General features: G+C 35.2%; 1 protein-coding gene and 1 pseudogene across 7 annotated transcripts in view; both read left to right on the forward strand.

Moving 5' to 3' along the window:
- SDCCAG8 (SHH signaling and ciliogenesis regulator SDCCAG8) overlaps window positions 1–23,303 on the forward strand; it is a 217,513-nt gene that overhangs the window by 10,594 nt on the left and 183,616 nt on the right. For 5 of the 7 annotated variants that reach the window (XR_012913554.1, XR_012913555.1, XM_012751164.3 and 2 more), the window contains exons 2-7: window positions 420–563; window positions 1,270–1,355; window positions 4,173–4,286; window positions 7,897–8,022; window positions 13,986–14,126; window positions 21,760–21,824. Coding sequence is in view for 5 of the 7 variants with exons in the window: in XM_012751164.3 (XP_012606618.2) it covers window positions 420–563; window positions 1,270–1,355; window positions 4,173–4,286; window positions 7,897–8,022; window positions 13,986–14,126; window positions 21,760–21,824 (676 nt within the window). In the remaining 2 variants the exon portion in view is untranslated. Of the gene's footprint in view, window positions 1–406; window positions 564–1,269; window positions 1,356–4,172; window positions 4,287–7,896; window positions 8,023–13,985; window positions 14,127–21,759; window positions 21,825–23,303 lie in introns of all 7 variants that reach the window. The other 2 variants (XM_012751174.3, XM_012751175.3) reach the window with 1 other exon arrangement.
- On the forward strand, window positions 16,120–18,819 carry LOC109729600 (E3 ubiquitin-protein ligase Topors-like; annotated as a pseudogene).

Here is a 23,303-nt window from a genome sequence, read left to right on the forward strand (position 1 = left end):
TTGGTGTGACTGAGTCCCCCTTACTGGCCCCCTCACCCACTCCAGTGTTTCCAGGTGGGATAGGGGAGTCTGAGGCACTGAGGGGAAGGAACGCCTTTCCTATGTCAGCTATTGTTTGAGAGGGCTGGTGAAGGGAGCTCTGCCATTTAATCCTCCTTGATGGTGGTGCTATATATAGTGAATATCAACCACTGCAGTGACAGGGACCTTAGAGATCATAAAGTCTAACCACTAATCCATGAACTTAATCCTGTCTCTTCCTCTGGCACATTCCTCAGCAAGCTAGAAACAGAACTCTGCTTTTTCCCATAAAGTACCAGAAATAATGGATTCTCCTTTAGAGATTGCCTTCTTGAGCAACTGTCGATGTGCTCACCTAGATTTCCTTGGCCCTGACTTTCATCAGGTTGTTGTTGCAGAACGTGCCAATAGAAGCATTCACCAACTCAAAGGAGCCCTAAGAGAAGGTGATGTCACCATTGGAGAAGATACACTGGATCCTTCTTGTAGCACCGGTGTGGGAAATGAGATGGCCTGGCAAGAACTACAACACAGCCATGCTGGTGAGTCTTAGCCTGAATGACACATAATGAATTTTTTAAATTCCATAGAAAAATGACTCCATTTCATCCTTTAGTCTGCTGCTAGGATGTTATTCCTGAAACACAAATCAGATAATATAATTCCTCTGCTTAATCTTTTTTTCTTTTTTCTTACTTCCCAATGCCTATAGATTGAAGTCCAAAATCTGTAGTAAGAGATAATAATATTTTCCTAACATAGCTCTAACCTACTTCTCTAGCCTCAGTTTTCTATCCTTCTCATCCTAACCATCCATCTCACAAACCACATGCTAGTCATACCAACCTCCTGACCATGCTTCTGTGCCTTTACGTGTGCATTGCCTTCTAATTGGAAGTTTTCTCACCCTTTTTCTGTTTGGTGAACTCCTGTTCATTGTCCCGGTGTTATTCTTTGGTGAAAACAGGCACAGTTAGGTGCTTCCCATTCTTGTAGCACTAAGCGTAGCTCTAGATCTACATACATACTTATTGTTTTATGTCTATTAATGTCTTTTGCTCACTGCATTGTTAGCTTTTATAGGGTAGAGATTTTTTTGTTTGTCTTTGTATCCCCAGTCAATAGCACTGTTATTGATGCATAATATATATTACAGCAATTTTTGTTGGAGGGATAGAAAGATGGATCAGTGGTAATAAACCATGGATCTCAAATAAGGTTAATAAGCCCATTGCTTTTGCTCTGTAGTTAATCAGCTCAAAGCTTTGTTGCGTCAGCAAGCAACTAAGGAAAGTGAGGTATCTCCATCAAGAAGACCGAAAATGTCCCCTTTGGTAAGTACCAACTTTTGTGTTTTACTTTACAGTGTCATTTTAGTAGTGCATGCTATAAACAAATTATAAGCAGAGCCTGCTGTGTAAAACATTAAAAGAAATTCTCTTCTGTCTGATTATTTTGGCTGAAGAAAAGAGATTTACAAGGCAGAGGGAATCTTGATCATTTAAATTTATTACTCAAAAATGAGAGCAAGAAAACAGTTTGAAAAATTTATTTTGTAACTGTTAGCAAATATACAAAAGAAACAATATATATAAAAGGTAATGTTTTAGTAATATCTTTTTTAGAGGGTCATGTCTATATTAGAAGTTACTTGATTATAATTCTAGCCCCCCTTTGCAATACTTTATTTTGAATGTCAAAACTGAAGTATGTAATATTCTACGTGTTAAAATATATAGTTATAAAACAGTATGATGTATAAAAAGTAATACTCTTATTTCTTCTGAGATTATATTTTTATTGCTTTGACAGAGTGTATTTTTCCTTATTAAAGCATTTTATATACTAAAGACTGTGACAGATGGAGGGAAAGAACTCTGGATCAGGTTTAAATGGCCAAAATAGTAGTCAAGGCCTTAAGTCTATCTAGAGTCTATCACATACTCTCTAAAAGGATATTGTTCCTATTTCACAGAGTTTTTGCAATAATAAGATAAGATTACATACTTAAAATTCTTTAGAAATCTATTAAGTATGGCATAAATATAATGTGTCACAGCAGCAGTAACCACCTTGCATTTTCAATATGTATATAGTTGATTAAAAAGCCTACATGTGGAAATTGTGGAGACGTGTCACTTTCTTTTATTCACAGCTTAAATGCAATGATAGTACCTCCATATTTACACTTTATTCCAGCATGACACATACTTTTATGCTTAATTCCCACTTCAGAAAAATGTACTTCATATGGATATTCAATATTTATAGACATAGATTGTAATTTTAATAAAACATTTCATCATTTAATGAATTTATCATTGACATCTGGTTTCTAAAATGCTCTTAAGTACAAACTGGGCGGAATGTTTTTAAGTCTGTTTAGTGGTCCTCAACTTTTTGGCACCAGGGACCAATTTCATGGAAGATAATTTTTCCACAGAGGGGTGGGGGTGGGTGGGGGAGGCAGAGCTCAGGTGGTGACACTCACTTTCTGCTGTGAGGACTCCCACCCTGGTCCTAAGTTTCAGGGAAGAGAATTTTCCCATGGATGGCCTTGGGGTGGGGGTGGGGGTGTGCAGAGCTCTGCAGCCCAGTCCCTAACAGGCCAAGGCCCAGGGGTTGGGGACTGCAGTATGAAGTTGCTGTATCTGTTGACTGCTCAGACTTGCTTATTAGCTTTTTAAAAACTAAACAGTGACATTATGGAGCTTATTAGATCAATATTGGCAGGAAGACCTTCTTCAAGAGCATCTGTTTAGCATATACAAAGTATACTTAAAGTCTAGTCACATCCAGCTATGTAAAAGAGTAGAACTTAGACTCTAAATATATATAGCCCACATGTAATAATTATAAGCCATAACAATAATAATATTTACCTTTTTAAGATTATCCCCTTAAAATTCACTTTCACAGCCAATATGACAGATCAGAAATATGTGGATATATTTAGAGTGAAACTGAGGCACTCTTAAGATAGAAAATATATCTAGGTATTAACTTACTATTTTAAAAGGTAGATACCCAAACTATAATAAGCCCTTCAAAGTATACACAAATTGTTTCATGTGAACATTTTTTCACATAGTGTTAGCTTGAGTTTTTTATTTTTCATATTGACTTACCCCTGTAAGTCAATAGGGAGTATTATTACTATGAGTGGCCATAGTTATTCACCAAAGATAATTAGTTTAATTAAAGTTACTTTGGTTTTTAAATTTCTTAAATATACCAAAAAGCAGATCTCTATTTAATTATGCTGACCTAAAAGCTTCATCATTGTTTAGAACTTCTGCTGGGCTGAGAAACCAAATGACTGAGAAACAGAGACTATGTCTCATCTCAAACTTTCCTCTAGATTTGTTTAATTAGTTGACCGTCATTTTCCCTTTTTCTGATTTCCTCATCTTTTTAATAAAATATCATGGTGGGATTTATGATTTTATAAACCATTTCACAATCATTTTAAGATAAGATAAGGCATACATGAAAAGTCAGTTCTAGGAATGCTCCAGAGCTAAATAGCATTAACACTTTTTCTGAAATCTCTTCATTAGACTCCTCAGTGCAGTCTATCTCTGCTTTAGGGCTCTAGTCTTAGAAGTTCTGTGCTCCAGAGCAGCATACTCTTGAATTGCCTTGAATACTAGGGTCAAAATCAAAAACTACATTTTGCTAATGTACCCTTTTAGAGATGGAATTTTACCTCATTGGCACACACTTGGCATCAAATACTTTTCTAAAGGATCTGTTCTCTGAGGAGCTGATTTACAGTTTTGCTGGCAATTCTCTTCCATGGCAGTTTCTTGGAGAGAGTTGTTCCTTGTGTCTCAGCATTACTGACTGGAATGTCACATTTTCAGATAGTTTAAATAGGCAGTTCATTCCAAGTCACTTATATTACTCCAGCATTTTCCCACTTGCTTTGTGCTTTTTATAACCACTTTCACTATCCATCTTTAAGAAATGATATTCATATCCTGGAATCTTATATATTGTTGGAATTTATAGGATAGAAAAATAAATACTATTAACTACATTGTGATCTATTCTATGTTCATATCACATCAGCGCTAAATTGAGTATGAAGAAGATACCAACTGATTCTTTGCTAAATAAAAGCATGCTTAATTTGGCTTTTCCCTTAGGAGTCATCAGAATATGAGGAAAACAATATGCCTACTGTGCATAACCTTGTTCCTATTATTAATGACCAATCTCAATATATTCATCATTTAGAGGCAGAAGTCAAGTTCTGTAAGGTAAGTTTCTCATTAAGAACTTAAAACTAAATAAAATTAAAGTCTATATTAATTATACCTTGTATTAAAATTTTCTATTGTTAGTCTTCATGTTTGCAGCGATACATTGACAGTTGTTATTCTCATATGATTGAGAGACTAATGTGTTACAGGGGCTTGTCAGACTTGGGAATGATACTCTTGACCATGCCATTTCTGTCTGCTTGATTTCCCAGTAGTACATTACTATGTCTAATAATTCATAATATGCTCTTATATTTTAGAATTTTTTCTTCCTACCCCATTTACTTTAGCGCAGTAGATGGCAAATGCTTTGGAATACAAATACCAATCATTCTCCCACACTTCTTAACCTATTGGAGCTGTGGCACAATTATCAGGGTTTCTAAACTAGAAGACCAGATTTTCTCCATTTTTAGTATTAAGGCTCTGACCCTGACTTTAAATGATAAGAATGGTTCATAGGTTATTATTAATATTAATAATCAAGAAACCAAATACATCACCTGTAGCTTGTGATACTGGGAGGTTACGTGCTGAACTATATGCAATTTACTAATGTCATTAATACCATTGGAGCCTTTCTGCCTTCCCAAAGTATGTCAGTGTTTTGGTCTTTTCTTTTCTTTCTTCCTCCCTCCCTTCCTTCCTTCCTTTTTTCCAGTATCAGTGTATCAGATCATGTGATTTTTTATAGGACTTACTGGTATCTTTTGTATCATATATTATATTTTTAACATTGTGGGTATTCTTTTAAGGTGCAAGGCAAGTATGTAACTTAAGGAGCCTTTAGCTGTTTCATTGTCTTGATTTTATGAGGGAGTCCCTGATCTTAACCAGTGGTATTCTGTTTTTTCTTAGAAGATGCAGTTATTAATATATAGGTATTCTTGGATTACCAGTAAAACTGAAATAATACCCTAGGAACAGTTCCATTAACAAGAATCTATTAACCCCTAAGATGCTATGGATAAAACTTAAAAGATATAAAGCAGAATAACTTCACCATTTAGTTGAGAAGACAGACTATTACCTAAGAGCTGTACAATAGAGAATAGAATGTAGGCATTTACTCCATGGTATAAACTATAATAAGAGAGAAGGTTATGGAAAGCTAGTGTTTTGGGGGATGTTTTTATGGGAGGAAAAATCTTAAACCAGTCTTGAAGGAAAATGGTCATTTAGACCAGCAGAAGGAAAATGATTTTCATAAGGAGAATAGCAACAATGAAAGGATATATTCAAGATGAATATGGTTTGTTGGTTGGGGCCAGAAGGCATCTATTTTATCTTCCTACAATGGAGACTGTCTTGTAGAAATAATGCAAATAATGCTGAACTGGTAAAATGGAAGATTAGAGAAGCTTGAAAGTCAGAGTATAAATTTGATACATTTTAACAAGGGAGGAATGGAATGAAAGTAATATTTAAGTGGCTTAGAAAGATGTTGTTTGTTTAATTAATAGACTTTATTTTTTATATCCATTTTAGGTTCACAGAAAGATTGAATAGAAAATACATAGAGTTCCCATATAGTCCTCTCAATTGCATCCCCACCCCATAGATTCCCCTGCTATTTTCTTGCATCAATGTTATACATTTGTGATAATTGATGAACCAATATTGTTACCTTATTATTATATAAATCCTCCAGTTTACATTACAGTTCATGGTTGTGTTGTACATTCTATGAATTTTGATGAATGTATAATGACATGTATCCACCATTACAGTATCATACAGAGTAGTTTCACTGCCCTAAACATCCCCTGTGCTCTACCTATTCATCCCTATTCCCCCAAGCCCCTGACAACCTCTGATATTTTTACTGTCACCATAATTTTACCTTTTCCAGAATGTCATATAGTTGGAATCATACAGTATGTAGCCTTTTTGGACTGGCTTCTTTTACTTAGTAATGTGAATTTAATGTACTACCATGTCTTTTCATAACTTGATGGCTCATTTCTTTTTATTAGTGAATGATATTTCATTGTATAGATATACCATAACTTGTTTATCCATGCACCTATTGAAGTAGATATTTATTGCTTCCAAGTTTTGGCAATTATGAGTAAAGCTGCTATAAGCATTTGCATGTCATTTTTTGTGCGGACATAAGTTTTTAACTCATTTGGGTAAATACCAAGAAGCTCGATTGCTGGATAGTATGGTAAGAGTATGTTTAACTTTGTCAAAAACTGCCTGTTTTCCAAAGTGTCTGTACCATTATGCATTCTCACCAACATTGAATGAGAGTTCCTGACACTCCATATCTTTGTCAACATTTGGTGTTGTGTTTTAGATTTTAGATGTGTAGTGGAAGAAAATATTTGCATGTGACATATCCAATAAAAGGCTAATAACTAGAATCGATATAGAACTAAGGAAAATCAGCAAGAAAAAAATCAAACAACCCTATCAAAAAGTGGGCCAAGGACATGAACAGAAACTTTTCAAAAGAAGATACAACAAACATGAAAAAATGCTCAATCTCTCTAATCATCAGGGAAATGCAAATCAAAACCATAATGAGATATCACTTAACTCCAATGAGAATGGCTTTTATCAAAAAGTCCCCAAACAATAAATGTTGGCGTGGATGTGGAGAGATAGGAACACTGATACACTGCCGGTGGGACTGCAAACTAGTGCAACCTCTATGGAAAATAATATGGAGATACCTCTAAAAGATAAAAGTAGAACCACCATTTGATCCAGCAATCCCATTACTGGATATCTACCCAAAGGAAAAAAAAGATATTCTATAAAAAATACATCTGCCCAAGAATGTTTATAGCAGCACAATTCACAATTGCAAAGATGTGGAAACAACCCAAGTGCCCATCAATACATGAGTGGATTAATAACATGTGGTAAATGTATACCATGGAGTACTATTCAGCTATACGAAACAATGGTGATATAGCACCTCTTATGTTATGCTAGATAGGGCAAGAGCCCATTTTACTACGTGAAATATCACAAGAATGGAAAAACAAGTACCACATGTACTCACCATCAAATTGGTGTTAACTGATGAACACTATGTGCACCTATAGTAGTAACATTCTTCAGGTGTTTGGCAGGTAGGAGGAGGAGGAGGGGATGGGTATATTCACACCTAATGGGTGGGGTGCACACCGTTTGGGAGATGGACACACTTGAAACTCTGACTCAGGTGGGGCAAAGGCAACATATGTAACCTAAACATTTATAATTTGTACCCCCATAATATGCTGAAATAAAAAAATAAATAAAATCCCGGAATATAAAATAAATAAATAAAATAATATAAGTAAAAAAATAAGATAAATAACTCCTTAATTAAGGCCTTTCTATGAGCCTTGGTTTCTTGGAGAAAAAAATTGTCAAAAACGATACACTTTTGTGATATGGACATCCACAAGCCCTCTATTGTACACTTCCAGCCTTCTCTTTATTAGCTAATGTTTACATTGTCTTGCTTATCTTGATATGATGATAATATTTCAGAATATGTATGGAGAACTTGTCTTCTATACTTTATATCATGCTGGATCCTTCACTAATTGGCAAATAAAAGCATTGTTTAAAAATGCTTAATGTATTTGTTTTCTGCTTTTTATAGGAAGAACTCTCTGGAATGAAAAATAGAGTACAAGTAGTTGTGCTTGAAAATGAAAGGCTCCAGCAACAGCTGAAATCTCAAATACAAGAGGAGACAATGAGGGAACAAACACTTCCGTATGCATCTGTAAGCATTTTTTTAAAACCACCAATTTCATTTTAGTTGAAATGTTCCCTCCTTCCCTCTCCCCCAACCTTCTAAACTGATTAGATTTTTTCTTAAAGTTAGGCCAAAGTACTATGCTGGTATTTGCTTGAGGCCTCAAAATCAAAATTCACTGTGGGGGAATGATCCTCAAAGGAAATGATGTAGTGATGCTTAATATTTACTCTGGTTTCCTCTCTGAGCATACCATGAATGCTTTTTCCTTATGGAAAGAAGAGATCTGAAAGCAGGAAGTGTGTTATATAGGAAGTACTTTGTTTAATCTAGAAACTGTTTAGAAACCTAGCTTAGTTTAGATTCTCATTGGATGTCTCTAAATTTTCCTTGAGCTCTGAAATCTAATAAGTCTAATTAGCAGCATAGTATAGCAGAAAGAAAGTTGGTCTGAGTGTCCAAGAATCAAAATGTTAGTCTTTCCATTGTCCCTAAGAAGCTGGGTGTTTAGCAGGTAATTTCATAGGGTTTTGTGTAGCTTAACTTTTTGGGCCCTCTGTTTCTTCATTGGTAATTTCAAAGATTAATTTATATCAGGAGTTGACCGTGCAAATTCCTGGGCTCAATCCCATGAATCGGATTCAGTTAGTCTTGTTGGGTCCTAGGAATCTTATGTTTTTTCAAGTTGCCTAAGTGATCCTAATTATCAGTGGCTCACAGTTTGAAGAACAGTGGATCAGATGATCTCTATAATTCTGTGACACAAAATCATTCTGATGATATTTAAATTGTATTCAAACTTACTATCTTCTTATGACTTCTCAGAGTTTTACCTTAAAATTTTTTCATTCTTTTGCTGTAAGAGATAGTTAATCACAGCTTGTTCTGCTTTTTGAGACTAGTTTAACTTTCCATGGGGAAGTTTTAAAACTTGCCTGTTCCAGTTTTACTTTGCAATTTACTTTGGTTGTTTTGACGTAGTTGTTATAAGTAAATCAGTTGCTGAGAAAAAGTATGAGAGTCTTGATGTTGTACTTAGGAATTCTTAAACCTTTGTTTTTGAACTCTTTTTTTTTTTTTTTACTTTATATTTTACTTATAATATTTGAGTTATATATGTTAGAATTTGCGATTGAGAAGTATCTGGTTGTGTTAACTTTAAAAAAGAAAGTGGGCTGATTAGCTCTTTAGTTTATAGTTCTGAAATTACATTTAAGATTGTAATCAGTTATTTTCCCCTCACAAGATAACTTTTTTCTGAAGATTTATATAATTGTTAATATTAGTGGTTAAAAATTCTATCTTCATTGCTCATTATTTTAATGTCAGTTTGAAGAAGATATTACTATATAAAAAGTATTTAAAAGTACCTCATTTATAAGATAAATATGTTCTTTTGCTTTTCTTCCAAATAGGTAGTAACTTAGCAAGCTGTGACTCAATTATTCATAGTCTTCAATATTTATGTGATGGCAAAGAAGTGGAAGAAGGGGAAGTGAAGTGAGAAAGGAAATTAGGCAGACAAGTGAATCAGAGGGCAAGAGAAATGAGTAATACAAAAGAGGAAGGAAATGATGGTAAAAGCACACATGTCTTGCAGTATGAGCAAAAAAAAAATTGCTAAAGAAAACTATAGTCATAGTAGAAAAGACAAGGTTATAAAGAGGTTTTTTTTATTTTTTAAACATTCACATGAGCTAAAATGTAATGCAAATATTGAAATTATTATTTAGGATGTGTCAGGTGACCTTGATATCTATTTTAATGTTGGTCTTCTGTTATTTGTTGTTACAAAATTGTTACTCCCACTTTTTAACCTCTGTAGGTGAATTAAGGCACTTCAGCAATGCATGAATGGTACTGTATTGGGAGTTTTAATGTGAATAAAACCTTTTAGAATATCTTAAATATAAATAGATCCATAGACAGTATCTTCCTTTTTGGGAGGGGAGGTTTTTTAATGAGTCAATTAAAATGGTGGTGCTAGATCTTGTCAACACTGTTTGCTGATTTGAATATAGATTTTTCAGTGCTTCATAATGCCTCCTTTAAAAATACAGTTGAAACAATTAAATGTTAATAACTAGCATTTATTGATGACTGCATGGTTATAAAGTACCAAGTACTGCATCAAACACTTCATTTCTATTATATTATTTCAGTTTTACAATACCCACACAAGGCAGATGTTATTATATCTGTTTTTGGAGAAATAAATTAAGGTACACAGCAGTTAAGTAACCTAAATAACTGGTCCAATGTCACAGAGCTAGAAAATGGCAAAGCAAGGACTCAAACCCAAGATTGTTTAACTCCCCAAATCCAACCACCTAACTTTAAATTAAACTGCCTTTCTGTATAAATTAAGAACTTGTCAATATTGAACTGAACCATCTTTGTTTGTAGGGGATAGAAGTTTTCCCCAGCAGAAAGGAGAAGAACCTCCTCTTTATTGTCTCTCACTTTTAGCCCTGGACTTGGATGGTAGTCTCCTTGCAAGACTTTCAGCTTTTGGCTTAGTTTATGACCTAGAAATTGAAGAAACAAGCAGATGATTTTTTTAAGAACTAAAACCATTCAAAGTATATTTCACTTCTGTCTTCATTTTTCATCACTTTTCCTTCTTTTAGAATTTCTCTTCATGGAAAGCTTTTCTCTAGAGTTAAAAAAATTATGTCAGTATTAAAACATATTATTTATTAGAAATTTTGGCTATGTACTCATGTCAGAGATCTAGGAATTTTTTCAAGGAGAGAGTCGTGTCTTTCCCTATTTGTTGTCATCCCCTTTATCAACCTTCCCTTCAATGAAGAAAGCAAAGGTTTTGAATGATCTTCAGGGACTTAGATTTTTTTAAAAATCTTGATTAAATGCCATTCAAATTGGGTTGGTTGGTTGGTTTGTTTGTGACAGAGTCTCACTGTCACTTAGCTAGCATGATGCGGTGTCATCATAGCTCACTGCAACCTCAAATTCCTGGACTCAAGCAATCCTCTTGTCTCTCAGCCTCTTGAGTAGCTGGGGCTACAGGTGTGTGCCAGGGTATGGCCAGCTAATTTTCTTTCATTTTTAGTAGAGATGGAGTCTCACCCTTGCTTATGCTGGTCTTAAACTCCTAGGCTCAAGCACTCGGCTTCCCAGAGTGTTAGGATTACAGGCATGAGCCACTGTACCTGGCCACCATTCAAGTTTTTTAAAGCTATCTGAAAAAACAAAGTATCCGTTAAACCAGCACTTCTTTCCAAAGAATGATACATCTTACATCAAAGATCTTTGGTCTGAATGCTTCTTCTAAATTCTCCATAGGAAATTAGTACCACCCTGCCTCACTGATCTCAAAAGTAACTTTAAATGCAATCAGATATTGAGAGACTTAGCCCTATCTAGAGAATCAAGTACATTATTAGCATGGTATGCTATACTTTCAAGTCTCTTATTTGATTCTCTCATTGTATCCTCTGACATACATTGCCTTGTACTTTCACCTCTAGTAGTGTTGAATTGCCTAAGATCCCACTGAAGGCACCATGCTATTACTATTTCACCTATTAATATAATAAGGCACCTCTGTGCCTTTTCTCATGAGGTTCCGTCTTCCTAGAATGCCTTTCCCATCTAGGTAACCCTTATCCATCCTTCAAGATATCACGCAAGTATCAAAACTTGTCCAGAAAACCTTCCTTGAATTTCTGGTTGCTCTTAGTATCCCTGCTCTGTTCTGGCATAGTCCCCCATGCACTTCTCTGGCCTAGCACTACCTTATTAAATTGAAATTATTTGCTTGGATGTGTTTCTCCCTCTTTAGACTGTAAATTCCTTGGAACTATGGTTGATTTTGCCATTTTTGTCCTCCAAGCTTTTAGCACAGTGTCTGGACATAGTAGGTGCTACACAAATGTTTGCACTAAACTGGACTTCCAGAAGAATATGGGATAGCATCTCAGAATACTACTTTGAATTAATGTATGATATGATACTGAGATGTAGTTCTATGTTTGGAGACCTATCTTCCCTTATGAGTACTACCATATCCTCTGGCCCTTAGCAAGAGCCCAATAATTATTTGTTAAATTAAATTAATATAAGTATTATCCACATCTCTGGGCTGCTTATTACCTTAACTCTTGAGAGGGAGACAGAGGTCACAAAATGACAATAGGTACATGGAATTCAACCCACAGACTTGTTTGATTTGTTTGACAACTTTTGAGCCAATATTTAACAATATTGCAAATGAAGAACAAAATATCTGGCTTATCTTTTTTTAAGAAATAAAAAGATTTTCTAGTAATATAAAATTGTATTCACACATGGCAGTGATTGACTAGAACTGAGTAGTGGCTGCTTCCTTTGGTTGGGACACATTTCTATGGTTTGTCATGCCCTACCATTCCTTCTTGAATCCCTGACAGCGGGTTGCAGGTCAACTCTGTTTATCACCACATATGATAAATATTTTTCTGGAAAAACAGAAGAGCATAATGGTATAGAGCATTAAAGAAAAAAAAAGTATTCCTTTTTCTCTACTTTAACACTTCTGACACCAAATCTTTGGGATATTTTCCCCCACACTAAATAACTCTCCTTTTCTCTGTGGATACCGACTGGGTGTCCAATGATTCAACTAAATCCTGACACTAGCTACCCAGAGTTAGTATCAGACCCACAGGTTAAGGGCTCAGCCCCACAAGACTGCCCCCACTTCAGATATCAATCACAAGTAGTGGGTCCAGGTTACCACCCATTCTATCTGACTTGGCTACAAATTGGGGATTCTCACAACTCCTTTCTTATATTTGATAATTTGCTAAAATGATTCACAAAATTCAGGGAAACACTTTACTTGCTATTACCAGTTTATTATAAAGGATATTATACAAGATACAAATGAACAACCAAATAAATGAAGAGGTACATAGGGCAAGGTCCAGGATGGTCCCAAGTACAAGAGCTTCTGTTTGTGGAGTTGGGGTGTACCATCCTCCTGGCATGGGGCTGCATTCACCAACTCAGGAATTCTCTGAACTCCATCAAAAAGGACTTTCATGGAGGCTTCATTACATAGGCATGCTTGATTAAATCATTGGCAATTGGTGATTGTTAATCTCTAGTCCTTCTCTACTCCCTGGAGGTTGGGGAGTGGGGCTAAAAGTTCCAGTCCTCTAATCATGCCTTTGTCTTTCTGGTGACCAGCTCCCATCTAGAAGCTGTCTAGGGACCCTCTCCACCAGTCATCTCATTAGCATAAAAAAGATACTCTTATCACTGTGGATATTTGAAGGGTCTTAGAAGCTTTTATGTCAGGCACCAGGGACTAAAACCAAATATAACAAAAGATGCTCCTACAACCCCTGCCACTCAGGAAATTGTAAAATTATGGGAGCTCTGTGTCAGGAACTGGGGGCAGAGACTAAATATATGTTTCTTATTATTTCATAGGCATGGATTCTGAAGCCAGATTGCCAGGGTTCAAATCTTAGTTCTGCCACTTATTAGCTACTTCCTACCTTTGTGATCCTTAGCTGGTTACGTCATGTGACTCGGTCTCCTCATGTATAAAATGGAGACAACAATGGAATCTAACAGTGTCTGACACATAGAAAACACTATATGTGTTAACAGTTATTATTATCATTATTAGCCATGCCTCTATGAAATGTAGAAAATGAAAGACAAATTAAGAGATGGCTATATGTTTCAAGAGTATATCTCTTTAGAGGAGTAAGAGATAATGCCATTAATACGCTGACATCCAGCCCTCTTTGCTCATATTTAAATTATTGCCTATACTTGTAGGAATTTGATTTTGTAGCACCAATTGTAGAATATGACTCTAATGGTCTGAAAATATAAAATGATTTTTGACTTATAGTTTAGAAACATGTATGTGTGTTTTTTATCATGGGTAAGAATCAGTATTCTATTTGTAAAGTATGCATGTTTATTTCAAGTTGAATATCAATTGCAATTACTGGCACATTTTGTTTTAGGGAAACATGCAGAATTCTTGGATTTCAACAGCTGAAGATTCTGAAGTGGATGAAGCTGCCAAGAAACCATTTTCCCACAGCAATGCAGATATTGGCAAAGATGCATCTGCTGGTGAAGCTGAAAAATGGAAGCTAGAACTGGTGAGTATTTAGGTACTTTTATGCATCTTTTATTTCTTTTCTGTACTTTTTAAAAATTCTGGTAAAATGTACATAACAAAATTTGCCATTTTAACCATTTTTAAGTATAAAATTAAGTACATCCACAGTTTTGTGCAATCATCAACACTATCCATTTTCAGAACTTTTTCATCATCCCAGACAAAACTCTGTGCCCATTAAACAGTAACTTTTCATTCCCCCTACCCTCCAACCCCCGGAAACCTCTATTCTGCTTTTTGCCTCTATAAATTTATCTATTCTAGGTATCTCACATAAGTGGAATTAAATAATATTTGGTTTTGTATCTGGCTTATTTCACTTAGGATAATGTTTTCAAAGTTCATCCAATTGTAGCGTGCATCAGAATTTCATTCCTTTTTACAGCTAAAAATAATATTGTGTGCATGTACCATACTTTGTTTATCCATTCATCTGTTGATGGATATGTGCATTGTTTCCACCTTTTGGGAATTATAATATGAACATTGGTATACAAGCATCTGTTTGAGTCCCTACTTCCAATTCTTTTGAGTATATACCCAGAAATGGACTTATTGGGTCATATGATAATTTTTCATTCTTTTTTCTGCTCTTCAGACTTAATAATTTCAATTGTCCTATCTCCAAGTTCACTGATTCTTTGTTCTGCCTGCTCTAATCTACTCTTGAACCCTTCTAGTAAATTTTTTATTTCTGTTATTGTACTTTTCTGCTTCAGAATTTCTGTTTGGTCCCCTTTATAATTTGTTTTCCTGATTTCCTTTAGTTCTTTGTCTATGTTTTTCTCTTACCTCTTTGAGAATATTTAATGCTGTGTTTTTTTGTTTTGTTTTGTTTTGTTTTGTTGAGACAGAGTCTCACTCTGTTGCCCAGGCTAGAGTGACATGGCATCAGCCTAGCTCATAGCATCCTCAAACTCCTGGGCTCAGGCAATCCTCCTGACTTGTTGTGTTTGTTTTGTTTTATTTTTCAATTTATTTTATTTTATTTTTTGAGAAAGGGTCTCACTCTCTTGCCTGGGCTAGAGAGCAGTGGTGTCATCATAGCTCACTACAACCTCAAACTCCTGGGCTCAAGCCATCCTCCTGCCTTAGCCTCTCAAGTAGCTGCGACTACAAGTGTGCGCCACTATGCCCAGCTAATTTGTTTTCTATTTTTTGCAGAGACAGGGGTCTGGTCATGTTGCTCAGGTTGGTCTCAAGCTCCTGGCCTCAAGCAATCCTCCTGCTAGGCGTTTCAGAGTGCTAAGATTACAGGTGTGAGCCACTTCACCTGGCCGAGACAGTTGATTTAAAGTCTTTGCCTAAGAGAGGGTGAAATGCTTTATTCAGGAATGGATTTTAGAGTTTCTGGGTGCTGATGAAATAGGGTCCTTTTGCCTGCAGGCCCAGGCAATCGACACCATGGAGCTCCGCCAGCCCGGGAACCTACCACTGAATAAATCCAGTACAAAGTGCGGTGACTCACTGGCTTCTTGGGGTCACAGCAGCCACTGGGATCTCTGCTGTCTTGCAAGGAGGATGAAGTACCCCTGCCTGCTCCCACTTCTGAGAGTAGGTGGAGAAGTTACTGTGTACATCTTCACAGTCCTACTGCCACCGACCTACCTAGCTTTTTGGGCTTTGGGGAGCTTGCCACAGGTCCCCAGCAGCGCCTGCTCTGGCATCCTCTGAAATAATGGCATTAGCCACCGAATTTAAAATGGACAGTTTTTCACTTAAAGCTGGCACTAGCAAATTGCAACAAACAGTACCAGCTGATGTATCTTCTGATTCCAAGTGTCTTATATGCTTGGATGAATTTGATAATGTGTCTTACTTAGAACAGTGCTTACATAAGTTGTTTTCACTGTGTACAGGAATGATCAAAAAGCAAAGCTGAATTTCCATTATGTAAACAGCCTTTTGATTCTATTATCTGTGAGGGCAGCAGATGACTTCAAGGAGTATGTCCTAAGGCTTTCATATATTGGTTCTTTTGCCACTCATGATGTTCCACAACTTTGATAAGGAAATGGAATGCTTCTCTTTATTCACCTAGTAGTACTATGAGTGGAAGAACAACAAATCCACCGGATAGTGGAGAACTGTTTGAAGGGTTAGGCATTTCAACAAGACCTAGAGATGTTGAAAATCCTCAGCTTATGAGACACATTGCAGTAAGGAGGCCAACTACTGCAGATGAAATGTCTTTGCAGAAAATTCAAGAATAAGATATTATCAGTTTTAGATGAATTCTCTATTGTGCTGGGGCTCAAGTTAGAAATATTGAAGATGGTGGCCACTATAGGTATATTTTAGCTGAATTTTTCCATAGAAATCCAGCTTACCTTCACATATTAGTTCCCTGGTTAAAATGTGAACTTCCAGTTCTATTTGGAGCTTGTGGATCTTTAGTGAATATCATCCAGCACATCATCATGAGTAATGTTATTCACTATGATTTCAAGAGTCAGGCATTTGTGTCTCATTTAAGACCAAAACTGAGCATTTTCTATATAAATTGATCAGTTTTACTGGATCCCTGTTTAATATGGCAGCCTTTGGCCAGCATGCCAATTATGATTACCCTGCCCTTTCATATGAAGAAGGCAGACATTCTGATTCTTCAGTCATAACAATATCTCCTGATGAGGTTGAGATTCAAGACCTGAATATTAATGTAGCCACTGTTAGTCAGGCACCATGGAATGATGAAGCTCCAGGACCATCTTACTCAAGCTCAGAGCAGGTACATGTTGCAATGTCTTTCTTTGTAAATACTTCCAACAGTTCATATGAAGAACTTGTCACAGAGGGAGCCATCCATGTTTCAGATACAAAGAGTACAAACCAATAAGGGCTTACATAATGACTGATTCTTCTTCAGAAAATTGTGTCACTGTTTGGTTTGTTAAACCACTAGCTGTGAGGACCCCAGAACTGCCTTCTGAGTCTAAGGAGTTAGGCACTTGTGAGAAAATATATATATATGATATATATATATATATCATATATATATATATCATATATATATATGATAAAAACACAAGAACAAGACCAATCTTACAGTTCTGGTGATAGTGATGTTAGTAGATGTTCATCCCCATGCTCTGTCCTTGGAAAGGGTGAGCAAATAAATAAAGGTCATTGTGATTCTGGTACAAGAATCAAATCAAAGAAGGAAGAGAAATGATCTACATCATTGTCATCTCCCAGAGACCTAAGATTATCTATGAGAGCAGATAGAGTATATTCTCCGTATAGCCGTAGACACAGGAAGAGGGGAAGATCAAGAAGTTCAGATTCACATTCCCAGAGTAGAAGTGGATGTGATCAGAAAAGTCACAGAAAATATCATAGGAAGAAAAGAATGAAAAGCAAAAGATCCAGAAGCAGGGAGAGTAGCAGACCTAGAGGGAGAAGACACAAAAAGAGATCAAGAACTAGAGAAAGCAGTTGATTAAGAAGAAGCCACACTTTAAATAGTGAAAGTGCAAGCAGATCAAGGTCTTGTATCAGTGATCATGGTAAAAGAAGATCACGGAACAGAAATAGATTACGTTATTATTTAATAATTATGGAAGCAGATATTAGTGGGAGTATACTTATCATAATAGAAGCAAGGGCAGGGAATAGCTATGAATCATCTTACAGGAGGAGGACTCTGTCCAGAGCTCCTTCAAGTCTAGACAATCTTCAAGTCCAGAATTCAGTCCTTTTCTGAAAGAACAAATGCTAGGGAAAAAAATAACCACAGCAAAAGGAAATATTACTACTATGAAAGGCACAGATCAAGGAGCCCATCTAATATATCAGGGGCTGCATCTACAGGGCCTGGACAGGTGAGAAATGAAAGGCCTGGAAGGAAAGAAAAACAGAAAACACAGCATTTGGAGGGTATTAACGAAGTGGCTCAACCATCTCAAGAATTTGCTTCTATAGTAAAAGACAGTCATTACCAAAATTCTTCATCAAAATTGGATGGAAACTACAAAAAGCGAGAGTGAGAGCTTTTCAGACAGCCAATCATCAGACAGAGAGACAAAACACAATAGGAGAAAAAGGAGGACCTGGAGCCTGAGTGTAGAGAAAGTTTATAAAGTAAAAGTTACCAGTATAACCAAACATCAAAAAAGAAAAAGAAGAAACACAAAAAGAAGCATGAGAAACACCATAGAAATAATACTGTACTTTCCCCAGTTGTAATTACCATTGACAGTGATGGTGGTAAGGATTCTAAAGTAAAAGAAGATGCAGAATATGACAATAATGAGCCTCAAACCCCTCTGTAAAATGAGTTTTTGGTTTCTTCCTTGGAACCACTTGAAACTAAAGATGTAGTTACAACAGAAGATGAATTTGGTATCATGGACTAGGAGTATGATATTACCACACTTACTAGCAACTTGAATAATGCCAATAAAACTGTAGATAATATTCCACCCCCAGGAGCTTCAGTTGAACAAAGTCTTGATATAGGCCAAGAGAGCACCTTTGCCTCTGATTTGACGAACCAGTCCAGTAATGTTTTATCTGCTTAAACTGAGCCATAAAAGCAATTGCCATCACCATGGACATCACTAATGTCAGTGTCTCTTGGTAAAGACTGACATGTCTTAAAACTACCAAAGCATCTCACTGAGAATTCGGATGGTATAAAAAGAAGAAAAAAAAAAAAAAAAAAGGAACAAGGTCATTTACTATAGTCTATTTAAATATTGGTTTTGGTGAAAACTCTTTTCCCCTTAAGATATTTTAAGCAAATTTTTGTGTGTTAATTTGTAAAAATCATTATTTTTTCAAAAAGTATGTAGCCCCGCCCTCAGAGATACGCACTTTTAAATGAAGAAAGTGATAGTGTTAGAAGTGTATTTAAAACTGGGAATGCCTTCCAGCTTTTTGCCTTTGGGGACACAGCAACAAAGTGCCATCTTGGGAGCAGAGAGACTAGGTTCTCACCAGACACCTAAATTTGATCTTAGACTTCCAGCCTCCAGAACTGTGAGAAATAAATTTCTGTTGGTTATGAAAAAAAAAAACAAACTTGAAATCCTTTTTAAATTAAAAAAATAAATTTTGGAAGTTATTTCATAAACCCATATGGTATTGACATATTTTTAAGGTAATTAATGAGTATTTTTGAATTTTTAAAGAGTTATTCTGGAAATATTTTATAAACTAGGAGAATCTCTTTGGACAAGTCTTTATTTTTCTTCTTAAAAATTTGTATGATTCAAAACCATTTATTCAGGTTAATCTGCACAGTTTATCTTGACTTCTGCCAAAAGAAAAATTTAATATTTCCTTTAAATACTTATTTATCTGGACTGCCAGTAAAACAATGTTGTTACATAATAAGTCTGATGTCTATGGTTTCTCAACAATAGTTTCTCTCAATTTATTGTGTTCCTTTGAGTGACCATGTTTTCCATTCCTTGTATTCCATGTGATTTTTTTGTTGTTGAAAACAATAAAAAGCATTTCAAAAAGCATTTCACTATCATAATATGGTAATTCTGGAAATCAGATAGCCCTTCTTTCCCAGGATTCGCTATCTTTTTATTGTTGTTGTTGAAGGCTACAGTAGTCCTTTTGGTTTTGAGAATTTTCCAAATTATTTTTGCAGACTATTCCATGTCATGTGTGATTACTGAAGTCTCTGTTTTATTAGCTCATGTTTAGCTAATGTTCCACAAAGATTTCCTTGAATGCCAGGAGCTGAAACAAACAAATTTCCCCTTCCCTCCCACAAAGAGAAAGAGAGAACAAGAGAGGGAGAAGGAGCAACCACATTACCCAGTCTGCAGATGGGATCTGTGCTGGAGCATTCTTTCACCATTTGGCTAGGCTTGCTGTAAACCTAGGGATCAGCCATATATGAAAGCCTAACGTCTTCTCGGGAATTTTCTGAGCATGAATCCTCCCTGGGCATGCTTGTGGCTTTCTCAGTTCCCCTATATACAGAGCTGGCTTTGGAATGTCCCAATTTCACCAGGCATTTAAAATATTCTATTTTAAGACCAAATGATACTTTTCAATCCTTTGATCTGTGTAACAGTCCTTTTTTCTTTTCTTGCTAACTGAAAGTCTTCTTGGCATTAAATTTGACATGTCAGAGTTGATCAACAATGATGAAAGAGTAAGAATAACACTGTAAGGAGTGTTCTAGGGGAAGATAGAATGAATCATATTTCAGATTCTCATTATCATCTACAGATGTTATTGTTACAGTTTTCTAAAGGGTCTTTCTAGTGCCAGACAATGAGGAAGAAGACAAAGAAGAAGCAGTGCCAGAAAACAAATGGACATTAGACAATCTGGCAGAAGGGTTCCAATTATTAAAGACGGCTTTTGACTTCTGTTACAACATGGGCCCTTCTGTGATATGGGTACAGAAACTAAAGCAAATGGTGGAAGAAGGATTGTTACCATATATTAATAGAAACATTCTAAGCGAAATGAAAAAGCAAAAAGACAGCAATTACGTGTTTCCATAATGTTACACTGTCTATGTCTGCCTCCCCTTCCACCTCCAACACTTCTGCCTCTGCCACTCCTGAGACAGCAAGACCAATTCCTCTTCTTCCTCTTCCTCCTCAGCCACCTCAAAGTGAAGACAACAAAGATGAAGACCTTTACGATAATCCACTTTTACTTAAAAAGAGTAAATATATTTTCTCTTTTTGTAGTTTTCTTAACATTTTCTTTTCTCTAGCTTACTTTATTGTAAAAAATACAGTATATAATGCACATAACATACAAAATATGCATTAGTCAACTGTTTAATGTTATCAATAAGGCTTCTGGTCATTAGTAGGCAATTAGTAATTAAGTTTTGGGGGTGTCAAAAGTTATACATGGATTTTCAACTGTGTGGGGCTAACTAAGTACCCTGAACCACTGTGTTATAGAAGGGTCAATTGTAATTGAAATTGTCCGTTTGCCTTTCTATTCCTTTCTAGAATATTGTGTAAGTTCCAAGGTTCAAGGTACCTTCATCTTAGATACCCAATAAATATTTGTTGAATGGGAGGGAGGAGGAGGAGAGCCAAAAAAAAAATATTCTTGAATGGAAAAATAGATAAAGCAGAGCCTTTAGATAGTTTATCAGTTTGGTCTATCATAATACGATTCATAACTTTACTTTTTATCATTCATCAACACATATTTATTGTATTTCAAATATGCAGCAGCCATAATGGGGGATTCTAATAAGATTTGATCTTTGTCCTTGTGAACCTTATAGATTATAATTGGTTTTTCCCAGAGTCACACGTTTAGGGATAAGAACTGATGTATGCAATTTTGAAAGAAAAAAATTTGTCAGTTATCACTATTTTATGATTCAGTAGTTCTTTGCAGGCTTTAATCCAGTAAAAATAGAAAATTTGGGGTGGACTAGGGAAAATGTTTTCTGAGAAGACACATTGTTTTTTCTCTTGGGTAAACAGAAAACAATAAGTTTAATATTTTTTTTGTTTGTTTATTTACTTATTTATTTTAGAGAAAGTCTCATTTTCTTACAGGGGCTAGAGTACAGTGGTGTCATCATAAGTTTAACATCAACAATTAAAATTAGCTTATAAAGCACAAAGCATGGAGAAAATATATTTTTCTTTTCTTTTCTATAGGAAAGGTTAAAACTTACCTATGAGGAAAAGAGTGAAATCCTGGAATCTCAATTGAAGTTTTTGAGGTAAAGAGAACTCATCCATTTGCAATCATACCAAATCCGTAGTAATCTTGAAATATATTTTAATGTTTGCTGAACTGCCAGTTTTAATCAATATCAGAATTACTTGATGACATTTTATATGCAATATAAAAAATTTCCTCAGGTTATTAAAGGTTAAAGAAGCTTAAAATTTTGAGTCCTTTTCCAAAGCCCATTTCTATGAGCTAATTTATAAATTTTATCCCTTCATCAGTTATGACATATTTGTGTTTTCTCATAGAAATAAGAATCTCTAGGTGCTATTATAGAAAATTATGTTTTTAAAGTAAAATAAATGGTGAAAATAAAGCAGTCTAGTTTTCAAATTATAAGCAAGGTTTTTTCTCTGTAAATATTCTTCACCTAATTTTAAAATTGCAACAATGATAGAATACTTTCAGTATTATATGCATGATGAATTAGAGTATATATGATGAGTGTTTATGTATTTTTTGTAAAATCTGTATATTTAGATTCCAATAAAACTTATATATTATAGATTAACCATTAGTGATTTATATATAATGAGTAGAAAAATGACACCAGGAATTAATAAACTTTTTGTTAAACGTTATTTTAATTGTGGTAATAAAGTACTTTCAAATCAAATGAACTTGAAAATACTTTCATAATTTTATTTTAATAAGTCCAATTTGAAATAAGTTTAAAAATCTTCCAGGCCATTTGCCATTAAGAGACATAACTAGAGTAATACTAAGAACCAGAACGCATGGCTTTTACTACACATGTTGTTGTTCATTTATTTTAAAAAATACTTTTTATGCTTTTCTAATGGATTACGCTGACTAGTTTTTGGATTTCTGTAGAGAGTTTTACTTTTTCACAAAGAAATTTAACATTTTTTAAATGGTCTTGCTTTCTTCCTTTTTATCTTACTTGATTTCTGTTGTGATTTGATTCTTCAGTTTTTGAAGTAATATATTTCTAATTCATTATACTTATAGGAATATGACTTATTTTGTCTCATTCAGAATTTAAATATGCCATCTTTAATTACATTAAAATTACAACTTGCAATTAACTCTAAACTTTGTTCCCTGCATCCTTCTGTTTCATCATTTCCTTTTAGGATTATTTAAAGAGGCATTTTCTTAAAGATAGAAATAAAATCACTCTTTTCAGAATCTCTGGCCATATGGTAACTATTTCTTTTTAACTTTCTCTTTTTCCATTTCCAATAATCAAATCTACTTGAGTGTTTTGAGTTTAGACCTGACATTATTAGTAACGAGGACCCTTTGACTTTGGAATGTGCTTCCAAAGTTCTTTTTATAAAGCCTTCGAAAGTCAGAGTTTCTCCACATGTTGTTGAAAAACACTTATTATGTTGGAAATATTATTTTAGGGATAGGACAGAAATAGCTCCTCGGCTCTTCCCCTTTCCACCCACCCTCACCCCTCAACTTCAGACTGTCATTAGATTAGCTTTTTTAAACACTT

This window comes from Microcebus murinus, chromosome 19 (genome assembly GCF_040939455.1).
Source record: "Microcebus murinus isolate Inina chromosome 19, M.murinus_Inina_mat1.0, whole genome shotgun sequence".
Taxonomy (NCBI): Eukaryota; Metazoa; Chordata; class Mammalia; order Primates; family Cheirogaleidae; genus Microcebus; species Microcebus murinus.